This window comes from Dama dama, chromosome 14, assembly GCF_033118175.1.
Source record: "Dama dama isolate Ldn47 chromosome 14, ASM3311817v1, whole genome shotgun sequence".
Taxonomy (NCBI): Eukaryota; Metazoa; Chordata; class Mammalia; order Artiodactyla; family Cervidae; genus Dama; species Dama dama.
The window spans coordinates 5676035-5701521 of NC_083694.1; the positions used below are offsets into that span (position 1 = coordinate 5676035).

At 37.1% G+C, this 25487-nt stretch overlaps 1 protein-coding gene across 4 annotated transcripts in view; it reads left to right on the forward strand.

The window, feature by feature from the left end:
• The window catches only part of KCNT2 (potassium sodium-activated channel subfamily T member 2), a 420730-nt gene that overhangs the window by 297064 nt on the left and 98179 nt on the right, over window positions 1–25487 (forward strand). For all 4 annotated transcript variants that reach the window (XM_061160003.1, XM_061160005.1, XM_061160004.1 and 1 more), the window contains exons 16-19: window positions 2777–3006; window positions 15168–15381; window positions 17615–17720; window positions 20187–20359. In XM_061160003.1, the coding sequence (XP_061015986.1) occupies window positions 2777–3006; window positions 15168–15381; window positions 17615–17720; window positions 20187–20359 (723 nt within the window). The remainder of the gene's footprint in view (window positions 1–2776; window positions 3007–15167; window positions 15382–17614; window positions 17721–20186; window positions 20360–25487) is intronic.

Here is a 25487-nt window from a genome sequence, read left to right on the forward strand (position 1 = left end):
ACACACTCCTTTTCCTATTTGGAACTAGTCTGTTGTTCATAGTCCAGTTCTAACTGTTGCTTCCTGACCTGCATACAGGTTTCTGAAGAGGCAGGTCAGGCTTTGGCATAGTCAATAAAGCATAAATAGATGTTTTTTCTGGAACTCTGTTGCTTTTTCAATGATCCAGTGTATATTGGCAATTTGATCTCTGGTTCCTCTGACTTTTCTAAATCAGCTTGAACATCTGGAAGTTCTCGTTCACCTATTGCTGAAGCCTGGCTTGGAGAATTTTGAGCATTACTTCACTAGCGTGTGAGATGAGTGCAATTGTGTGGTAGTTTGAGCATTTTTGGGGATTGCCTTTCTTAGGGATTGGAATGAAAACGGACCTTTTCCAGTCCTTTGGCCACTGCTGAGTTTTCCAAATTTGCTGGCATATTGAGTGCAGCACTTTCATAGCATCATCTTTTAGGATTTGAAATAGTTCAACTGGAATTCCATCACATCCACTAGCTTTGTTCATAGTGATGCTTTCTAAGGCCCACCTGACTTCACATTCCAGGATGTCTGGCTCTAGCTCAGTGAACACACCATCCTGATTATCTGAGTCGTGAAGACCTTTTTTGTACAGTTTTTCTGTGTATTCTTGCCGCCTCTTCTTAATATCCTCTCCTTCTGTTAGGTCCATACCATTTCTGTCCTTTATCAAACCCATCTTTGCCTGAAATGTTCCCTTGATATCTCTAATTATCTTGAAGAGATCTCTAGTCTTTCCCATTCTGTTGTTTTCGTCTATTTCTTTGCATTGATCGCTGAGGAAGGCTTTCTTATCTCTCCTGGCTATTCTTTGGAACTCTGCATTCAAATGGGAATATCTTTCCTTTTCTCCTTTGCTTTTTGCTTCCCTTCTTTTCATAGCTATTTGTCAGGCCTCCTCAGACAACCATTTTTCCTTTTTGCATTTCTTTTCCCTGGGATGGTCTTGATCCCTGCCTCCTGTACAATGTCACGAACCTCTGTCCATAGTTCATCAGGCTCTCTGTCTATCAGATTTAGTCCCTTAAATCTATTTCTCACTTCCACTGTATAGTCATAAGGGATTTGATTTAGGTCATACCTGAATGGTCTAGTGGTTTTCCCTACTTTCTTCAGTTTAAGTCTGAATTTGGCAATAAGGAGTTCATGATCAGAGCCACAGTCAACTCCTGGTCTTGTTTTTGCTGACTGTATAGAGCTTCTCCATCTTGGGCTGCAAAGAATATATTCAGTCTGATTTCAGTGTTGACCATCTGGTGATGTCCATGTGTAGAGTCTTCTCTTGTGTTGTTGGCAGAGGGTGTTTGCTATGACCAGTGCATTCTCTTGGCCAAACTCTATTAGCCTTTTCCCTGCTTCATTCCTTACTACAAGGTGAAATTTGCCTGTTACTCCAGGTGTTTCTTGACTTCCTATATTTGCATTCCAGTCCCCTATAATGAAAAGGACATCTTTTTTGGGTGTGAGTTCTAAAAGGTCTTGTAGGTCTTCATAGAACCGTTCAACTTCAGTTTCCTCAGCGTTACTGGTTGGCCATAGGCTTGGATTACCATGATATTGAATGGTTTGCCTTTGAAACAAACAGAGATCACTCTGTCGTTTTTAAGATTGCATCCAAGTACTGCATTTCGGACTCTTTTGTTGACCATGATGGCTACTCCATTTCTTCTAAGGGATTCCTGCCCACAGTAGTAGATTTAATGGTCATCTGAGTTAAATTCACCCATTCCAGTCCATCTTAGTTCACTGATTCCTAGAATGTCGACATCCACTCTTGCCATCTCCTGTCTGACCACTTCCAATTTGCCTTGATTCATGGACCTAACATTCCAGGTTCCTATGCAATGTTGCTCTTTACAGCATCGGACCTTGCTTCTATCACCAGTCACATCCGCAACTGGGCATTGTTTTTGCTTTGGCTCCATCGCTTCATTCTTTCTGAAGTTTTTTCTCCTCTGATCTCCAGTAGCATATGGGGCACCTATCGACCTGGAGAGTTCCTCTTTCAGTATCCTATCATTATGCCTTCTCATACTGTTCATGGGGTTCTCAAGGCAAGAATACTGAAGTGTTTTGCCATTCCCTTCTCCAGTAGACCACATTTTGTCAGACCTCTCCACCATGACCCAACCATCTTGGGTGGCCCCACACAGCGTGGCTTAGTTTCACTGAGTTAGACATGACTGTGGTCCTGTGATCAGATTAGCATCTTTTCAATTTTCTTTAAAAACATTGTAGTGCTGTAGAAATTCACAAGAAAATGAATCTTTTGTATAGATTTAAATTTTAAAGTGTTAATTAAAATGCTGTTTTATTTTTTGGGCCAAATTAAGATATACATTTGATGGTAAGACCCAGTATACATACAAAATTTACCCGCCTGAAAAAAAAATTGCCCTTACTAAATGATATTTACTTTGATGTTTTCTTTTATCTTTTATTCTATTCTTTTATATATATATATATATATATATATATATATATATATATATACACACACACACACACATAGTCTTAAGTATCCAAATTGATTTCACAACACACTAAAGATATTGATTTTTTTGGTTTGTTTTCTTCTATAAAAACAAGAACTTTGAACCTATAAGATCTTTTCAAGCTTTAAAATCTTCCTATTTGAGGTTTTAATTTCCCTTTGCCTTTTAATAGTTTACTTATTTTCTTAATATTCAAGCTTAAAAAACTAAGACCTTTGCTGAACTTTAAACTTAAATTCCTTTATTTTCTTTTTTAAATTAAGGTTTGGTGTCTGCTTGATTGGTATTAGGAGGGAAGATAATAAAAACATTTTGCTGAATCCAGGTCCTCGATATATTATGAATGCCACAGATACATGTTTTTATATTAATATTACCAAAGAAGAGAATTCAGCATTTAAAAACCATGACCATCAGAAAAAAAGCAATGTACCAAGGTCATTTTATCATGGACCGTCTAGATTGCCTGTACATAGCATAATTGCCAGCATGGGTAAGTATAAATAAATTTGAAAATATAATTAATTTCCTTCTTTAAAAAGAATAACAACTATATTTATTTTTCTCAATTTTCCAAAGTCAAATTTAAAATATACTTGTGTGTCTTACAAACTCGGTGTAACTAAATAACTAAATATACAGAACAAAATTTCCAATCTGTTAAACTGGTAAGAAATTAAAATAGTTCAAAACTTCTAACAACAGTTTCATATATATGATTAGAATATAAACACCAGACACTTCTGTCTTTCTTTGTAAGTTCTACATTCAGTTATTAATAATGGCTCTTTCAGATTCTCTCTCTGTTTCCCAAAACTCCCCAATCTTTTATCTAATTCTTACTGAAGTTGGCTTCTGTGACACAGAAATTTTTTTTAAAAAAGATTCAGACAAATAAGAACTTCCATTAAATTTTGTCACCAAACCACATACAAACCTACATGCACTGAGTTTCTGTCACAAGGAAAATCTGTCCCTTTTTTTAGCTTATAATATTTTAATATAAATACCTTCACTTATTCAACAAGCCATTCTCCATTTCCCTCTTAGGGACTTCACTTTTTTATTAATCCTCATTACTCGGATTCTTTTTTTTTTTTTTTTAATCACCAATTCATTCTTCCTCCCTGCTTCTCTCTCTCTCTGACTCTCTTCATGTCTCTATCTACACACACACACACACACACACACTTCTGGACCTCATGCCTTGACATCTTCATAGATAAATTCCAAGTGTTGTCTTCAGTTGCTGGCTTGAAATCTTACCATCCCCTCATGTCTGTACCAGTTAGGTCTGAAATCTGCACCCAGTATATCACTGAAACTGCTCTGGCAAGGCCACTGCTCTACTCTAAATCCAGTGGGATCATCACAGCCTATGACAATATTGACCATGTTCTTCTTAAAATGCTCTAGTGCTCTTTCCTCTGCACCCTGCACATTCATTTTCCCTAAATTGTTGCGTCTGCTCTCAAAGATTCAATTCTTCTCCATAGATTGATGATCCCCTTACCTAAATCATGACCTTAAATCTCTTTTCACAGCAACATATTCAACTGTCCACGGGCTATATGGAAAAATCAAGCAAGCATGGGAAAAACCAATGTGGTATATTCAAATTGAGCTAATCTTTCTATATTCATTCAAAACAACTTCCTCCTTTGTTTTTTCTTTTTTTTTTTTTTTTTGCTAAAAAATGTGATACCATCATCCTTTTATTTGTAATGACAGAATTCTAACGTTTCACTATTCTTCTCTTCTTATACTTTGTATTTCACTGAATTCCACTAAGTTTAACCAAGTGGCCTCTAAAGTTGTCCCTTGCCATGTCCACGCTCAGTTTGGTGGGGCTGGGTCTCCATCGTCCTGCCCTTCCACTGCAGAATCCCCCCCAGTCTCTTCTCCACGCCTCCAGCCTTGCTGCCCTGCACTCCTCTCCACCTTGCTACCAGAGTAGCAGTTTTTACATTATGTTATAATCACGCTCCTGCATTAATTAATTTTTAATTTCTTCCTACTAGCCATTGGGAAAAAAGTCTAAATTTTATACTATAAAATGGTTTACAATTGATAACCAAAATCTCTCTCTCTCTCTCTTTTTACTTGAAGCAGTCCTTGTTTTCCCAGGACAGTACCAGATTATATACATTGTCCTGGTGTCATTATGAAGAGAAATCCACTTTGATTCTTAGGAATATCCTTGTTTAGAAGATAAATTACATGATCATGTTTAAGTATCTTTTTTTTTTTAAATAATTCCTTCTTATATTTTTAGTCCTACATTTTACCATTCCTTCGGTTGCTATCCTAAGTCCCAATCATGGTAAATTTCTTTCAGTCTTCATTAATATTTTTTCATCATCCCTTCAATTGCTCTCCTTAGCCCCAATCATATTAATTCATTTCAGTCTTTCCTAATGGTTTTTTTTACCGACGGGCCTTGTTGCACTGTTTCCTCTGAGAAGATCTACTCCCCAGCCCCCAACTCTGCTTATGTAACTACCTCTAATCATTTGCATCTCAGTCTTAATATCACTCCCTCTGAGACATATTCCATGGCCCTGCTTGGACTTTGTTAGATAACTCAGATTGTCACTGATATAACATATTTTCTCTTCTATAGGAGTTTTACTTGTTGGTTTCACATGTTTAAGAATTACTTGTTGAGTACCTAGTCCATGCCAGGGACTCTCACAAGTATTTGTGATGGGAGGGTGGGACAAATGGACAGAGTAGCTTTGACATATATACACTATGATATATAAAATAGATAGCCAGTGTGAAGCTGCTGTATAATGCAGGGGGCTTAGCTCGGTGCTCAGTGGTGACCTAGACGGCTGGGGATGGGGAGGGAGTGTGACTCAGGAGGGAGGGGATATACGTATACATGTAGCTGATTCACTTCTTTGTGCAGCAGAAACTAACATACATGGAAAAGCAGTTATACTCCAAATTAAGAAGAAGTATTTGTGATTAATTAGAGAACAAATGGAAGCTCCTTGCTTCCAGAGTTAACATTTTATCATGGGGAAGTCTGGCCATAAACAGTGCATATCAAAATCAGTAAAATACTTAGTAGATTAGAAGGTGATAAGTAGTAAGATAAAAGTGAGAAGAAAACAGCTAACAAAAAGCGTGTATGAATTCTAGAACAATTGAATTTTTAGGTGGCTTGTAGGCCTCATTGAAAAGGTGGCATTTGAGAAGATACTTGAAGAAAATAAGGGTATTATGCCTGTGAATGTCTGAAGGAAAAGCATTCCTGGAAGAGATAATAGCTGGTACAAGGGCCCTACAGGAGGGGTAGGAACCTGATGATGTGTTCCAGGATCAATAAAGGCACCCTCGTGACACAAACATGGTGATTTGATGGTAAGAGTGCAGGAGAGGTGGGGAGAGAGGTAAAAAGGGGCCAGATCATGCTGGGCTCTTTAAGTCAATGTAAGAGTTGTAGCTTCTACTCAGAGTGAAGTGGGAGTCATCACAGGGTTCTCAGCAGAGCAACAGCATGGTCTCACCTATGCTGAACTCATCTTCAGCATAATCACAAAATCACTGTGGCTGGTGTTAACTATAGATGCTTAGGGTCAAGAATCCAGTGTAATTTCAAGTGGAAGTAGCAGGAGAGAAAAAATTATGGGTATACTTTGAAAGTAGGGTGCCATTATTTACTCCTGAATTAGAAGTGAACTGTAATAGAGAAGTGTGAAGAACTCAAGGGAACTTAGTATCAGTTCTGTTCATTTAGGTCACTCAATCATATCCAATATTCATGGACCACAGCACGGCAGGCTTCCCTGTCATCACCAACTCCTACAGCTTGCTCAAATTCATATTCATCGAATATGATGCCATCCATACATCTCATCCTCTGTTAACCCCTTTCTCCTCCTGCCTTCAATCTTTCCCAGCATCACGGTCTTTTCCAGTGAGTCAGTTCTTCCCATCAGGTGGTCAAATATTGGAGTTTCAGCTTTAGCATCAGTCCTTCCAATGAATATTCAGGACTGATTTCCTATGGGATGGACTGGTTGGATCTCGTTGCTGTGCAAGGGACTCTCAAGAGTCAACTCCAACACCACAGTTCAAAAACATTGATTCTTCAGCATTTAGCTTTTCTTATAGTCCAGTTCTCACATCCATACATGACTACTGGAAAAAACATAGCTTTGACTAGATGGAACTTTGTCAGCAAAGTAATGTCTCTGCTTTTTAATATGCTGTCTAGGTTGGTCATGGTTTTTCTTCCAAGGAGCAAGCGTCTTTTAATTTCATGGCTGCAGTCACCATCTGCAGTGATTTTGGAGCCCCCAAAAATAAAGTATGTCACTGTTTCCACTGTTTCCCCATCTATTTGCCATGAAGTGATGGAACTGGATGCCATGAACTTCATTTTTTGAATGTTGAGTTTTAATCCAGCCTTTTCACTCTCCTCTTTCACTTTCAGCAAGAGGCTCTCTAGTTGCTCTTCACTTTCTGCCATAAGGATGGTATCATCAACATGTATGAGTTTATTGATATTTCTCCCAGCAACCTTGATTTCAGCTTGTGCTTCATCCAGTTCAGCATTTCACATGATGTACTCTGCATATAAGTTAAATAAGCAGCGTGACAATATACAGCCTTGACGTACTCCTTTCCCAATTTGGAAACAGTCTGTTGTTCCATGGCTGGTTCTAACTATTGCTTCTTGACCTACTTACAGATTTCTCAGGAGGCAGGTAAGGTGGTCTGGCATTCAAATCTCTTTAAGAATTTTGCACAGTTTATTGTGATCCACACAGTCAAAGGCTTTGGCATAGTCAATAAAGCAGAAATAGATGTTTCTCTGGAACTCTCTAGTTTTTTTGATGATCCAACGGATGTTGGCAATTTGATCTCTGGATTCTCTATCTTTTCTAAATCCAGCTTGAACATCTGGCTCATGTAATGTTGAAGCCTGGCTTGGAGAATTTTAAGCATTACTTTGCTATTGTGTGCGATGAGAGCAATTGTGTGGTCGTTTGAGCATTTTTTGGCATTGCTTTTCTTTGGGATTGGAATGAAAACTGATCTTTACCAGTCCTGTGGCCACTGCTAAGTTTCCAAATTTGTTGGCATACTGAGTGCAGCACTTTCACAGCATCATCTTTTAGCTTTTGAAAAGCTCAACTGGAATTTCATCACCTCCAAAAACTTTGTTTCCTAAGGCCCACTTGTCTTCACATTCCAGGATGTTTGGTTCTCGGTGAGTTATCACACCAGCATGGTTATCTGGGTCATGAAGATCTTTTTTGTTTAGTTCTTCTGTGTATTCTTATCACCTCTTCTTAATATCTTCTGCTTCTGCTAGGTCCATACCATTTTTTTCCTTTATTGTGCCCATCTTTGTATGAAATATTCCCTTGTATCTCTCATTTTCTGAGTAAGACTTTCTTATCTCTCCTTGCTATTCTTTGCAACTCTGCATTCAGATGGGTATATCTTTCTTTTTCTCCTTTGCCTTTCACCTTCTTCTTTTCTCAGCTCTTTGTAAGGCTTCCTCAGACAACCATTTTACCTTTTTGCATTTCTTTTTCTTGGGCATTGATCTTGATCACTGCCTCTGGTACAATGTCATGAACCTTTGTCCATAGTTCATCAGGTACTATGTCTATCAAATCTAATCCCATGAATCTATTTCTCACTTTCACTCTATAAACATAAGGGATTTGATTTAGGTCATACCTGAATGGTCTAGTGGTTTTCCCTACTTTCTTCAATTTAAGTCTGAATTTGGCAATAAGGAGTTTATGATCTGAGCCACAGTTAGCTCCCGGTCTTGTTTTTGCTGACTGTACAGAGCTTCTCCATCTTTGGCTGCAGAGAATATAATCAGTCTGATCTGATTTTGGTGTTGACCATCGGGTGGTGTCTGTGTGTAGAGTCTTCTCTTGTGTTGTTGGAAGAGGGTGTTTGCTATGATCAGTGTGTTCTCTTTGCAAAACTCTATTAGCCTTCGCCCTGCTTCATTTTGTATTCCAAGGCCAAATTTGCCTGTTAGTCCAAGTATCTCTTGACATCTTACTTCCTACTTTCATCCCCTATAATGAAAAGGACATCTTTTGTAGGTGTTAGTTCTAGAAGGTCTTATAAATCTTCATAGAACCATTCAATTTCAGTTTCATTATCATTACTGGTCGGGCCATAGAGTTGGAGTACTCTGATATTGAATGGTTTGCCTTGGAGAAAAACAGAGATTGTTATGTTCTTTTTGAGATTGCATCCAAGTGCTTCATTTTGTACTCTTTCATTGACTATGAGGGCTCCTCCATATCTTCTAAGGAATTCTTGCCCACAGTAGTAGATATAATGGTTATATGAATTAAATTCACCCATTCCAGTCCATTTTAGTTCACTGATTCCTAAAATGTTGCTTCCTAAATGCTTACCCTCTCCTGTTTGACCACTTCTAATTTCCCTTGATTCATGAACCTAACTTCCAATTTCCTATGCAATATTGCTCTTTATAGCACGGGACTTGACTTCCATCACCAGTCACATCCACAACTGGACATTGTTTTCTCTTTGGCTTCGTCTCTTCATTCTTTCTGGAGTTATTTCTCCACTCTTCTCCAGTAGTATTTTGGGCACCAACCTGGGAAGTTCATCTTTCAGTGTCATATCTTTTTGCATTTTCATAATGTTCATGGGGTTCTCAAGGCAAGAATACTGAAGTGGTTTGCCATTCCCTTCTCCAGTGGACCACATTTTGTCAGAACTCTCCACTATGACCTGTCCATCTTGGGTGGCCCTACAAGACATGGCTCATAGTTTCATTGAGTTAGGTTTTTAGTATAAGCAGCAGGAAAATGGGAATGGTCATTCATTTAGATGAGAAAGGTCTGGAGGGAACCATTGGAGATATAGAATTCAGCTTGGAATGCAGTGCATTTCTAATTTCTGTTAAATATTGAGAGAAAAATGTCAAATAAGAGATTCAATGTAATAGTCTAGAGTTCAGTCCCTACTGTATAGCACAGGGAACTATATTCAATATCTTGTGATAAACCATTATGGAAAAGAAGACAAAAAAGAATATCTATATGTGTATAGTCTTCCCTGGTGGCTCAGGGGTAAGAAATCCACCTGCCAATGCCAGAGACCTGGGTTTGATTCCTGGGTCAGAAAGATCCCATGGAGGAGGAAATGGCAACCCACTCTAGTGTTCTTGCCAGGAAAATCCCATGGACAGAGGCGCCTGGTGGACTACAGTCTATGGGGTCACAAAGAGTCAGACATGACTTAGCATGCACAATATGTGTATAACTGAGTCACTTTGTTGCACAGCAAAAATTAACACAACATTGTAAATTGAGTAACTTCATTTAGAAAACAAATCAAAAAACTGAAATGAGTCTAGAGTTCAGGAGAGAGGTGTATGCTGAAAAAGTTATTTTTGGATTCCTGAGCTTATGTATTATGTTTAAAGTCATGAGACTGAACAAGATCGTTGAGAAAATGATTGTGGGCAGAAAAGGAATGAAGACAAAGGACTGAATCTTGCAACATGTCAATATTAACTCTCAAGGGAATGAGAAGAAACCAGCAGAGGAAACAAAGAAGGAGCTACTGATAAGGGAAATGAGCTGAGTTTCTTGTCCTGGAATCCAAATGAATCCAGTGGTTGGAGAAGGTGGAGTGATGAGCCATATCTAATGCCTATAATGGCCAAATAGCATGATAATTGAAAACTGGCCATTGAATTTAGTAAAAAACTGATTGCTCTTTATCTCAATAAGAGCTCTTTCAGTGAAGTGGTAAGTTGGGGAATGCCAGATCAGAGGGGTTTATGATAAAATGTCAGAAGATAACTTAGGGAAACTAGGTCTAGACAACTCTCATAAAGTTTTGCTGCATAACAGTAATGGAAATAAACATAAACAAATGAGACCTGAAAGTGAAAGTCACTCAGTTGTGTCCGACTCTGTGACCCCACAGACTATACAGTCCATGAAGTTCTCCAGGCAAGAATACTGGGGTGGATAGCCTTTCCCTTCTCCAAGAGATCTTCCCAACCCAGGCATCGAATCCAGGTCTCCCACATTGCAGGCAGACCTAATTAAACTCAAAAACTTTTGCGCAGCAAAGGAAGCCATAAACAAAATGAAAAGGCAACCCTCAGAATGGGAGAAAATGTTTGTAAATGATGTGACCAACTAGAGATTAGTCTCCAAAATTTACAAGCCGCTCATAAGGTTTAATGTTATCAAAACAAACAACCCAATCCAAAAATGCGTGGAAGACCTAAACATTTCTCCAGAGAAGACCTACAGATGGCCAAGAGCCACATGAAAAGATGTTCAACATCACTAAATTTTAGAGAAATACAAATCAAAACTAAAATGAGATATTACCTAACACCAATCAAAATGTCTATCATCAAAAAAATGCACAAACAAAAAATGAGTGTAGAGAGAAGTGACCCCTCCTACACTGTTGGTGGGAATGTAAATTGGTACAGCCACTATAGAAAACAGTGTGGAGTTTCCTTAAGAAACTGAAACTAGATCCAGCATCCCCATTACTGGGCATACATCTGGAGAAAAACATGATTTGATAAGACACATGCACCTTGATGTTACAGCACTGTTTACTACAGCCAAGAAGTAGAAGCAACCTAAGTGGCCATCAATGGAAGAAGAGATAAAGAAGTGGCACATATATACAATGGAATATTACTCAGCCATGAAAAGACAGTGAAATAATGCCATTTGCAGCAACCTGGATGGACCTAAAGGTTGTCATATTGAGTAAAGTAAGCCAGACAAAAGAGAAATATTGTATGATATAGCTTATATGTGGAATCTAAAAAAAATATGATACAAATAACCTTGTTTACAAAACAGAAACAGACTCACAGAGACTTAGAGAACTAACCATAGTTACTGGGGAGAGGGCCGGGCTGGGGAAAGATAGGGAGTTTGGGATTGACGTGTACACATTGCCATATTTAAAATGTATAACCTACTGTTTGGTGCAGGGAACTTTGCTCCATACTATGTAATGGCCTAAACAAGAAAATAATTCAAAAGGGCAATAACTGAATCACCTGTTGTCCACTTGAAACTAACACAACATTGTTAGTCAACTGTACTCCAATATAAAGGAAAAAGTTAAAGAAAGAAATAAGTAGAATGTATAACAAAACAGCATAATAAAAAACAGAGGCATTCCTTTGCCAACAAAGGTCTGTCTAGTCAAGGCTATGGTTTTTCCAGTGGTCATGCATGGATGTGAGAGCTGGACTAAAAAGAAAGCTGAGCACCAAAGAAGTGATGCTTTTGAACTGTGGTGTTGGAGAAGACTCCTGAGAGCCCGTTGGACCACAAGAAAATCCAACCAGTCCATCCTAAAGGAGATCAGTCCTGAGTGTTCATTGCAAGGACAGATGCTGAAGCTGAAACTCCAATACTTTGGTCACCCGATGTGAAGAACTGACTCATTTAAAAAGACCCTAATGCTGGGAAGGATTGGGGCAGGAGGAGAAGGGAACAACAGAGGATGAGATGATTGAATGGCATCACCGACTCGTTGGACATGGGTTTGAGTAAACTCCGGGAGTTGGTGATGGACAGGGAGGCCTGGCATGCTGCGGTCCATGGGGTCGCAAAGAGTCGGACACGACTGAGCGACTGAACTGAACTGAACTGATAACAGAACAGACTCACAGAGAAGAAACTAGTGGTTAGCAGTGGGGAGAATGGCAAAATAGGTGAAGGGAATTAAGAGGTACAGACTACTTGATATAAGGATATAATGTATAGCACAAGGAATATCGTCAATACTTTATAATAACTTATATGGGGTATAATCTATAAAAACATTGACTCACTCTGTTGTACACCTGAAACTAATATAAGATAGTAAGTCAACTTACTTCCATTAAAAACAAAACTAGGTAGGACAACACAGGGTTGGTGTACAAGGAAATCAGTGAAAGACAGTGGGTAATGGACTCTGAAGATGAATGACACAGAGCTGGGATATCATAAGGGGTGAAGGGAAAATGCTCTGAAAGAGGCAGTGAGAACCTTGAGGGTATTTCCCCACTTCTAAAACAGGCACTCTTTCAGTGTTGCAACCTTCAGAATTGCAAGGAGAGATGTCAGAGAAGAGCCAGGTTTTGTTAGGGGAAGGAAAGGTTCAAAGAAGAAATTGTTTCTGTAATTGAAATTGCTTTTAAAACTGTGTTTTCCCTGCTAAATTTTGACTCTCATGATCACATCCCCCTCATACTAAGCTTGGTGCCAAATATCAGTGTGGGAAGAATTATCAGGAAGTCACCAAGTTTCCTGTGTTGAGCAGGAAGATGATAAGGAGGTAGATGGAAGTGATGTGGAGACACATATTTGGGAGGGGGTGAAATTCAGAGAACATGGCTCCTTGGGAAGTAGGTGGGGATTCAATTCTCAAAACAAGAGTAGGGTTGAGTTTTATATAAATGTGGGTGTGTCTCTTTCCTTCCAAATAGAAATAAAAGGAGAAAAGTTTGCTGAAGCTTTCTTGTTTACTTGGTTGAAGATAGGGAATTGAAGGATTTCTTCAATAGAAAGACAGCTTTCTTTCAAAAGATAAAAATAATCTTACTTCAAAAGATTACTTTTCCCTCTGAATTATACAGTGTGGTCATCTGCAGAGGATAAATGTCATAAATGTGGATTTTAATTTATAATATTAGGATACAGATCATATATGGTTTTATTTTGATGAATCAAATTTATAAAATTTAATGTTTAATCAGATCCACTCACCTGATTAATGGAAAATTTAATCTCATTTTCTCTAGGATCCTCATCTCCCTCCCAAGATGGATTGCAGTATAAATTAATCCTTATTTGTGGTGCTAAAAAGTTACTGGAGTGTACAGTTTCTGATGCCAACCACTTTTACCTTTGCTCGGATATAGTGGTCATCAAATTGTTTTCTCGGGCACGGTCATTTTAGACACATTGTGTCGTGCCCCTCACAGGAGTCTTCCCCATTAACAGCAGACACACCAGGCTCCCTCTCCCCCCAATCTGAGTGTCATGTACAGTATTTTCAGAGGTCCTAGCCTCTGAAACTTGAGTCCCACATTTATTTCGATATTGAGGAATACCCAGATGGAGAACTCAGATGGTCTCCCCAGTCTTGGTTCTATCAACTCTCACATTCAGAAACATTGCCTTTTAATTCCTTCTTCTGTGTTGTTGTTGTTCAGTCATGTCTGATCTTTGCAACCCCATGGCTGCAGCACACCAGGCTTCCCTGTCCATCACCAACTTCCGGAGCTTGCTCAAACTCATGTCCATCGAGTCGGTGATGCCATCCAACCATCTTGTCCTCTGTCACCCCCTTCTCCTCCTGCTCTCGGTCTTTCCCAGCATCAAGGTATTTCTCGGAGGTTTTTAGAATTCAGTTGCTGACTTCTTTGTCCATGCTACAAAGAAAGAGATGCTAAAACCCCTGAGGTTTTTTCCTCCCTTTAAAGTCTCAGGCTGTTACAGTGAAGAAGGTTGTAAGATCAGACAGAAGTTTCAAGGAAATGGAGAGCGTTTTAATAGCTGCTTCAAAGAATAAAACAAAATGGAGACTCAGGGCTTTCAGAAGGATGGCCAGCTTTCCATAAATACATAAATGAAGTCAGTGGTTGTGAAATATGGTGGCAGTCATCTGTTAGATTGATTTTTTTCCTTCAGAAAGGGAGAGACAGCCACTTCCCATAAATTTTCCATCAATTTCCATAAATTGATGTTTATACTAATTTTTAAATGTTACTTAAAAATATCAGAGGAATTTGTTTCTTCCATTTACTGTTCCTTGAGTATTCCAAGGATTCAAAGCCTTAAGCTATTTAAATTCTCTGTTCTTACTGCCTCAAGGCATTTCCATGACTTGTGTGCTCGCGATTTTCTTTTTATGTCAAGAAATCAAATGTAATGATTTAGGAATATAGCTTCTCATCACTGGGTGAAAAGTTCATCCTCTCCCCTGCTTCCTGTCCCCCCTATACTACATCATGTAACATAATTTCTGTTTTATTTTCTGCATAGTATTTAGCATTATTGAGAATTAGTTTTTCCATTTCTTTGTCTATTTGATTATCTTAAAGACAAATCCATATGCATAGGAACATTGTCTGCCTTATTCCTTGAGTATCTTGAGTGCCTAGAATTGTGCTTGCCACAGAGAAAGGCTTAATAAATATTAATAAACATTAATTATTCTAATATTAAAAAGTAGTTATAAATGAGTAAAAGAAAGATAACTCAACAATATAAGGAGAAAAGATATAATGAGAGATCTATAAAAGTGAAATGGACCAAAAATTTTCATTAGTTTAAAGCATATAAATTTAAACAATTTTTAAAATTTAAATGTCTAAGTGTCTCATGATTTCACAAAACTTATGTTTCATACTATAGACCTAGTTGTAGCAAATACACTTTTGCACAAATACAGAATTTTTTATCCCTCTGGGTAAAAATGCTCAAACTAAAAAGAAGTAAATCACTTTTGAGATTAAAGGGTAAACAGTGCATAGTATATTTCTTGGTTATACTGACTGTGCTTCATCTCACTTTAATCATTAAATGATTGCCTGTCCTATAGGTGGCAAACACTTTGATGGATTTTCATTTCTCGTTGTTCCAGGTACTGTGGCCATAGACTTGCAAGACACGAGCTGCAGATCTGCAAGTGGCCCTACCCTGTCTCTTCCTACAGAGGGAAGTAAAGAAGTCAGAAGACCCAGCATTGCTCCCGTTTTAGAGGTTGCAGACACATCATCAATTCAAACATGTGAGCTTCTAAGTGACCAATCAGAAGATGAAACTACACCAGATGAAGAAATGTCCTCGAACTTGGAGTATGTTTGTAAGGTTTACTGGGACTTGTGCTTGCCGTGAAGAACTAATGTCCTTTCCTTCTGGACATCCCAGAATCAGTCCGACATACTTCTGCCAAAACACTCTTCTTATTAGTCAATATCTCTCTTGATGATAAAATATTCTAAGCCCTTGAATTTCTGGCTTCAACAGCTATTTACAGCTTCATTTTTCTCTATGTTAGCCTTTATCCTTAAAGAAAAAAAAATGTATATCAGTATTTCCATGATAAATCTATATCACATTTTACATTTTTTTCTTTAAGGGTACAGTTTGTATTTTTCATTTTTTTCATTAAAAATAAGTAATAATGCTTTTATTAAATTATAACATAACTTATATCTTTAGTTTGTTTTTCTACTTCCATATTGAAGCTCAATCAATTTAGCAACATGTAATGCAGCTTCTTCCATTAAGCTCTTGTCTGTCTCAGAATTTAGCAATCTTTTTTATTTAATATACATCAATAATGTTTTGAATGAATGAATAAATGAAGTCCAGTTCTCTTAACTAAGATTCCATAATAAATAGTATCAATATTTAAGGTATTGGTCACATTTTAGCCTAGAGTAGAGTTTGTTTACTTGTCTTATTCATGTATTATGTTGGTATTTCTTAAGGGAAGCACAGTGTTCGACTGCCTTAACAGTGGGGTCCAAAGGAATTCGTGTCCCTTGGCAGTTTCACTTTATACTGGTTGTGTACCAGTGGCTTTGTTTAAAATCATCTGACCTACCATGCTTTATCTGTAAATAGGGTTCATATGAAGATTAATTGAGATAATGGAGGAATGTACTCAGAACAATGGTTTGTGCAGAGTAAGCATTCAGTGAGTATCAGTTACTATTAGGTGTAGTACTAGTCCTAGTGGTAATGGTAACATCACTCAGGCACTTCTAATATTTTTCATATCATAGAAGTTCAGTTAATGTTGAATTGAGCTAAAATATACTGAAATATACTAAAATATACTGAAATATAATCGGAATGTAGAAAAATCCTTCTATTAATCTTTCAAATATTCTTTCAAATATTTATTTGAAATAAATATTTATGTATTTGTATGTATGTACACTTTCAAATATTTATTACAAGAAACTTAGACATATCCACAGAAGACAATTTCACTCTCTAAGAAATTAATAATACTCAAATAGATTTATGAAATATTTGATAGGAAGAAGGAGCAGTTTGACCACCAGTATATTTCTAGAAACAGTGCTGTGATAGAAATTCTTTCTTTACATGTACTTCAGAAAAATTTAGTGGAGGAAAAGTTCTTTTATCCAATATGAAAGCTCCATTTGGATGCAGAAAATTTATCTTTCAAACCAAGAAATTTCAAACCTAGTTAGAACTGTTTTTCAGACATCATTAGCTAAGAGAGTAAAATGGAGAATATTTTGCAAATTTAGGAGTTGACAGTCTCCTCTATTACTTCAATGTCTTTTTCATTTTTCTAGAAATAAAAAATATTCCGCCTCTCAATTTTTCATTTATGCTGTTACTTTGATAGCTTCACTTTGAAAAGTTTATAGCCATAATGGGCAGGTGACTATCTTATAAAGTTAATAAACAAACCAAATATCTTTGATAATATTTAAACATTATTTCACCAATAACTCTGGTTTTGGTGTGGGTCTAATGGAATAGTTCACTCAACCATTTACTCTTTTTTTCTTAAAAAAATAAAAAATCATGACTCATGAATATTGATAGGGTGAATCATAATAATGAATTTAGCTTTAAATATGTTTTTATACAATTAACATTGCTATTTTCTAAAATCTATCTAAATCTTTTAAACTGAAGTTGGAAAGGACCAGTTAGTAAATATTTTAGACTTTATGGTCTTTGCTTCAGCTATTCAACTCTGTTTCTGAAGAGATGAGTGAGCATGGCCGTATTCTGACAGAATTTCAGTTGTGGACACTGAAATTTAAATTTCATTTAATGTTCACATGAGGTGAAATAGTACTCTTCTTTTGACTTTTTCCAACCATTTAATCATATGAAAACTAGTTCACAAAACCATGTGATGAGTTAGCTTTGATCCATGGCCCTTGTTCCAAATTGTTTCTTTATCAAAATATAATTGCAATACAAAGTATTACTACATCTAACTTTATCAAAGTGAGGAATGTGACTACAACTGATTTGTCAGACTTTGCCTGCATTATTCAAGGTAATTAGGTATTTCATACTGTTTTACAGATATGCTAAAGGCTACCCACCTTACTCTCCATACATAGGAAGTTCACCCACTTTTTGTCATCTCCTTCATGAAAAAGTACCATTTTGCTGCTTAAGACTAGACAAGGTAAGCATTTGGGGCTGTTATTTTCTGTAAAACTAAAATGATGGCATCGTGTAGTTGCATGCATTTAAATAATTCTGTACAATTTTTTGACTGAAATATGTTTATAGAGTATTATCTTTCAAATGTAAATGTAATACATAACGTGGTGAATTTTACTTTTTTAAACTGCACTAATGATTACCCCCAGAGAAGGCAATGGAAACCCAGTCCAGTATTCTTGCCTGGAAAATCCCATGGAGGGAGGAGCCTGGTAGGCTGCAGTCCATGGGGTCGCTAAGAGTCGGACACTACTGAGTGACTTCACTTTCACTCTTCACTTTCATGCATTGGAGAAGGAAATGGCAACCCACTCCAGTGTTCTTGCCTGGAGAATCCCAGGGACGGGGGAGCCTGGTGGGATGCTGTCTATGGGGTTTTTTCTTGCTAATTACGTTGCTTCTAAATTTCCCAAAGTAGTTCAGTTTCCTCACTTGATCTCATAAAAATGAAGTACTTCAATAATCTCAGCCCCAACCTGGCACCTTCTTCTTCCATGATCTCTTTGTAAAGGACCTTAAATTTATGTGGCCTCAGATCCTGTTTGTACTTCACAGTTCTGCAATGGTACTTCCAGTGGGGACCTACTGCCCTTCTCCTTTATCATCTCCTGTGCTCTGTTCTTTCTTATGCCTTAATTCTTCCTTCTGGATTGATCTTTCCACTTTCATGATTACAGCTTTAGAAATCCTGCTAATGAAATCCTATAGTGATAAATTCTTCCCATTTCAGTTTTCTAGATATGTCCTTATTTTGTCCTCCTTCCTAGAGACTAGTTTGGCTGGGTATCCAATTCCAGGTTCTGAGTTTTGGTTTTTTTTTCCTTTCAACATGTTAGGGCTCCATTCACTGCCTTCTGTGCTGCACAGTGCTGGTGAGAAGTCAGCCATCGTTCTAATGTCTGTTTCTTGTAGGTACAGTTCTCTTTTCTCTATGGCTGCTTTTAAGGTCTTCTTCTTATCTTGATTGTCCTGCAGTATGACACTGTGTATGACCCTAGATTTCTCTTTATTTATTTGGATTAGGATTCATTGGGTTTTCAGAACCTAGTGATTTGCATGCTTCATTAATTCTAGAAAAGCCTTAGTCAATCTTTACATGAATAGTGGTTCTCACCTTTTTGTCAGACATTCTGTTTACATGTGTATTAGACATTATCATACTGTCTTCTCACACACCTTAATTTTTTCCATACTACTTTCTCTCTTCTCCCTGTATTCTGAATAATTACTTCAACTCAGTCATGCAATTGATCCCTTCAGATGAACAGAATGTGCGATTTAAATCATTTTTTGAATTTCTGTTTTAAGTTGTGATACCTTTTAATTCCAGACTAGAGTATTTGTAATTTTTTAAACATCTACCCAAATATTTCCAATATCCTTTTGTTCTCTTTTATTTCTGTAAACATAGTAAACATGTTCATTTTCTATTCTGAATCAAGTAACAAGGAAGTCTGTAATATTTGTGAGTCTAATTCTGTTGTTTATTGATTCTGCTGATTCGAGGTACCTCGTTCCTGAAAAATGTTTTGCAAGTTTTTATTCAGGCATAAAGGCAGAGAATATTCCAGAGATGATAATGAATCCACAGAGAATCGACTAATCTCAGCCCAAATAAAAAGAAACCTACATAAAGATATAAAGTTTAAAAAACCAGAATGCTAAAGCAGTTCTCCAGGCAGATAATTTTATTTAAAAGGATCTTGATTTAATAATGCCAAGTCCAGTAAATTCTAGCTCCCTTGGAAGTAGCAAAATACCCTCAGGAAATACATTTCGGTAATGTGTTATTATGTTGTTCTTGTTATTGTTAGTATTGGTATTTTACTTTTGAATATTTACATCGTTATCTTGCCAGCTCAGGTATGCTTTTAGACAATTACAGTTTTTCTGTTTGTTTGTTTTTTAATGAAAAAATCCCTTTTAATATCTATCCTTGTGGTATTCAGTTCTTGGAATGTTGCAGGGTTACTTAGTTATAATGTTACTCTGTTTCTGGAAATAAAACTCAGAGGTAGATTATTTTTCCAGCTTTGGTGGATTATGATTGACAAATAAAATTATGTATATTTGAGGTATTTAGCACAATGCTTTGATATATGTGTACATTGTGATGATTCTTTAATATTGGTACCCAGATGTCATCTAGTGGCAAGTTCCACCCTGCAGCAGAATATGTGCACACACATATCACTGCCTTTTCATTCCCCCATATCAGGCTGCCTACCTGGAATTCATTGGTTTTATCCATGTACACCTTCAGGCTGGAGAATTAGGCATAGAAAAGTGCAACTATTTTCAAATTGATTAGAAAACAAAGGATTCACCAGGATGGACTAATTTCACATTTCTTTGTCTCCTAAATTTTTGCACCCGATTTTAGTGGAGTATAAAAATGGTATTTCTGTGTATAATTTTTCTTCTCTAGAGTTGCCAGCATAACTACTATGAGGACGCAAAAGCCTATGGATTCAAAAATAAGCTAATTATAGTTGCAGCTGAAACAGCTGGAAATGGATTGTATAATTTTATTGTTCCTCTCAGGGCTTATTATAGACCAAAGAAAGAACTTAACCCCGTAATACTGCTATTGGATAACCCGTAAGTATGTCTTAAAATACACAAGCAAGAGAAAAATTTGTTAATATTTTGTCAAAAATAATTTTATTTAGAGCTAAATTTAGAATATTTTAAGTCAGAAACATTATGGCATATATGGGAGATATATTTTGTGCTGTGGTACAAAACAATCATTGAGTATGATTATGTTTCACATATACAACTTAAAACATAACAAGAATACTCTGAGCCTTTTATTTAAGGCTATTTTTGCAAGTGGTCATCTCTCTACCAGTGGGAAACATGCCACTGAAATAATTACAGTTATTTTCCTTAAATTAATCTACTCTAGCCTGGAAAATCTCTGCCAAAAGTGGACAATTTTGCTGTCTTTGTAAAGAACCATTAATTATCAGAGAAGCATATTAATGATCCATTTTATGTCATATGATAACACATCATTGCTTCTTATGATTCTTTCACTGTTAAAACATATATCCTGTAACATAACATGAATAGTTTACACTTTACCATGTTCTTTTCTTTAGAAAATGTTTGATTAATATACTCTTATGAAACAAGACTATTTAAAAATTTCAAGATCCTTATACAGATATAAATATACATCACCGAATGCTGTGGTCAAATCCATTGTGTGTGTGCTAAAATTACGATATTTCTCTCTCTGACTCAAATTAGTAGCAGATGGTCCTTAAATCAATACCATAGTTTAACATCCTCCAATTCTCCTCTTAATTTCTAGAGTGATGCAAATTTGGGGATAAGCTAAATGAGGCCAACAACCACTGCCTTGTCTCTGCTCTTAAAATTTATGAAAAGAATTTTCTCAAAACAGAGATAACTCCCCGATATAACTTCATGAATTCTGAATATATGAATATCAAGATTCTCATGGTTGCATCTCTTTTTAGCATCAGAATCTCAGTGATAATCAACTCTAAAACTTGGGCACACCTCTAGAGGTTTCAGTTGAAGAACTTTCAGGTCTGATGATGATTCAATGCTTTTGGCATCCAGGGAAAGGTGACATAAATTTAGGGCAGATGTAGGAAAACAAAAATTTAGACCCAATGTCAGATGAAATAAAGGTTTAATAAAGCAAATCCTAGCAGGATAAGAGTGGTTACTGGGTGGCTAGGGTGATAGAGCATGGTGCGCGAGCACCTCCAAGGCCTTGGGCTATACCTCTGATTATGGAGCATCTCTGGAAGGAGATAATCTGACACACAGGAGATGCTCATCCACTATATGAACTCAGAAGTGTCAGATGCTGGCTCTTTATGCCTATAGGGTGGTGTGTCCACTCCCTTAAAAATGCAGGGGTATTTACAAGCTGATTGACTTAGAGCAGGTGTCTCAGTAGTAAACAATCTGGTGGGTGGGGAAGATCCGCTGGAGGAGGAAATGCCAACCCACTCCAGCATTCTTGCTAGGAGAATCCCATGGACAGAGGAGCCTGCATGACTACAGTCCATAAGGTCACAAAGAGTTAGATATGACTAAGCATACATGCTTGTGCAACTCATGCGTGACTTAGACTATGAGTTCCCATGTCCTATGGATTGGATTAAAGTGGGTCAACTCAGGCCTCAGAATACAGAGAAGCAGAGCGGAAGAGGCTTGGAAAAAAAAAAAAAAAAAGAAGAAGGAGTAGAACTGTGCCTACAGCATCCCTGTGTAAAGCTATGGGTAAAAATTATTCTTTGACCTTCTTTATATTATTTCAAGGTATAATTCCTGGTCCTGATGTATAAAACTCCTAATTGGGTTCTGGGACCCAATTTCAATGTGTGTGTGTGTGTGTGTGTGTGTGTGTGTGTGAGAGAGAGAGAGAGAAAGAAAGTTTTTCCACACCTCCAACAAGCAGTTCTCAGGACTCCAGCTCAGTTCTGAGGGAATTCAACTCACTTCTGACACTGTCTACCCAGAAATAGAAAAGAAGTAGCATTAGCTTCCCAGGTTGAAGTTTCAGTTCTACAAAATTTCCCCACCCCCATTCCAGAAGTCAATCAGGAGCCAGGTTATCACCTTATAACTGATCAGCTGTAGACTGAAAAAGACCCTGATGCTGGGAAAGATTGGGGGCAGGAGGAGAAAGGGGTGGTAGAGGATGAGATGATTGGATAACATCACCAACTCAATGGGCATGAGTGAACAAACTCTGGGAGATAATGAAGGACAGGGGAGCCTGGAGTGCTGCAGTCCATGGGATCACAAATAGTGGGACACAACTCAGCGACTGAACAACAATAGACTGGCAGTTTCAGTGACTCCCTCCATGAACTTTGATGCCAGTTGCAAGTCCAGGTTGTTACCTGTACTTCTGACCAACTGGCTGTAACTCAGAGGTTTCCACCAACACCTACTCAAGGTCAAGTTATTTGGTTAGAGCAGCTCACAGAATTCAGATAAACGTTTTACTGACTGCATTGCCAGCTTATTATAAAGGCATATAACTAGGAAAAACTGGTGGAAGAGATGCACAGGGCAAGGTGTGGGGAAAGAGCCTCACTGTCACCAAATCTCTACCTGTTCACCAGCCTGGAAGTTCTTTGAACTGTGTCTTTTTGGGTTTTTAGTGGAAGATTCATTACATAGGCACAATTGATTAAATCATTGGTCATTGGCAATTAAACTCAATCTCTTGCCCCTATCCCTTCCCCAAAAGTCAGGAGGTGGAACTGAAGTTCCCACACTATTCAGGCTGGCTTCTCTGGCAAACAGCCTCCGTCCTTAGCTACATTCCAAATGTCACTTCATTAACGTAAACCCAGCTGTCCTGGAAAGAGGCTTGTTATGAAGAACAAGACACCCATTTCACCTTCATGTCTCTGAAGTGATTTCAGGAGGGTAAGCGACCAAATATTATTAATAGGAGATGCTACCATGACTCTTATCACTCAGGAAATTCCAAGGGTTTTGGGAGTTGCGAGCTAGAAAATGTGGTGAAGACCAAAGATATGTGAGGAATCTGAATGTGAATGCCAAGCATGCATTCCTTATAAATCACAGAATTGTACTTTGCAAAAGAGTCAATCTCACCAAATTTGGGAATGGAGTTTACTTTTGTCCTTCTCCATATCTAGTTTCCCTAAACAATCTTATTTCAGAATCACTAATCCCATCTTATCCCAGTGAGCAGGTGGCAGGAGTTAGGATTTCTTAACCTGTATATATTGTGTAGACTTCGGAATTGCTATGACTAAATCATTTCCTTTCTGTTTGGTTTTGAATTAACAAGTTACCAAAATGCCCAATTACTACATTATTGATTGGTTGTATAATAGAATTATAAAATCAAGCGGCTGTGTCCACAGTCTTAATTCCTGAATCTGATCAATCATCAATCAAAAAATCTGAAAATTCTGTTTCCCTTAGTTACTGGAAAACTGGTCAGTAATTCAATATAAGTATACATGTAGCTTTTATCAGAGATTATTTTACCTAAATAAGACCATAGTGATCATTTAATAAAATTAATAATCTTTATCACTACCTTTGTTCATTATAGTCATAATTGCTGAGCATTTACTACATGGTGGTCATCCCAGTAGGTACTTAGCCTTTATTTCATGTTTTATTTCCATAAAAAAAATATCCATGTCATGTAGCATGATTTATCCTCAGAAAGATGTACCAAGCAGCTTAAGATCTCAAAGCTTACAAATTACAATAACATTTAAACAAATTGGTCTGTGTGACTTGATTGCACCACTGCCTCTTATTTCATAGAAAGGAGGAACAGGCCAAAGAAGTTATGTGACTTTTTCCAAGGTCGATTCTAGGATTAGAACCTTCTCTGCAGTTCATAGATCATTGTTCTTTCATCTGTGTGATCTTGCTTTAGTTACAGGGTTCTTGACATATGCAAAAATACATTATCAATTGTCAAACAAGAATATTTTAACTTGAGGTTATTTTGCACTTAAGTATTTTTGTTTGCTTTCCTAAGGACCTACAGTTTGAAATCCAACTATTCACATGACTTTTGTTAAATAATTTTAGTGGGTTTGACTTTTCTTCAAAGAGTTGGGATAAAAGTGCTGTCTGTAAAATTGACTAGCATCCTGTGTATTTCCCAAAAGTGGTGTCAAACAATTTTATTTGTTGTTCTCTGTTCCTTTGATTGAGAATGAGGAAACAAGGATGAACACCAGTAAATAATGTTCCAGGAAGTTTTATGCAATCCTCTTTTTTTTGAAAAAACACTGAAACTGTTTTAAAGAACTTTTTTCTCTGCTGTGGCTAGTATTTTTCAATCTATCCTACAGTATTATAAAGAAATATGCTTTTTCTGTAAAATATTTCTGGGTTATAAGAATTTACACACTAATAATTACACACACTTCTACAATTACTAGTTAGTTTAGTGGGATTTGACTTTATTTTAAATGAACATGAGCATTGTTAAAAATAATGTCAATGCATGGCTACTTAGGAGATTTAGTGGAAAAACCAGTTAATTCAATGTAAAAAACAGATGCCACAAATATGGGATTTAAAATGTAAATTAAATTCATGATATTCACATACATAATATGTCAAAGTAAGTGTTCATAATGTTTCCAAGTAAAACGCCTTCTGCATTTCATATGCTAATCTTGCACTGGATACTGGTTCATCAAAACTGGTCTCAGTTCTGATTGGTTGGCCATCTGTTCTACTCTGTTGTGGCACCATACTGATTTTAAACATTTTGATTGCCACTTAAACCTTAAAGGTCATCTAGTCATCTGATGATACCATTTCATATGAGAGATGGAAAAGTGAGTCAAAAAAACTTTGGAATATATTACCCAAAGCTATGCTGATTTAAAGTACAAGATTCAGGCTCATCTTCTTAACTTTCACAACATCTTGTTTAAACTATCCCTTTACTAAATCAGTCTTCTTTGCACATATAGTTACAAGTAAGCTTCAGTTCAGCTTATTTCAAAAGTAATGGTAAACCGTCTGATGTATCAGGGTCCTTAGTAAAAACATTCAAGTCTTAGACTCACGCAGATCTGAAATAAGATCTAAGCTGACCCTCTTGATAGGCTGTATGTTACCAAATTTCTGTGAGCCTCAATTTCCTCATTTGTAAAATGAGAACATTTATCTTATTTTGCAATTATATAAAATAATGTATATGGAGCACTAGTATAGT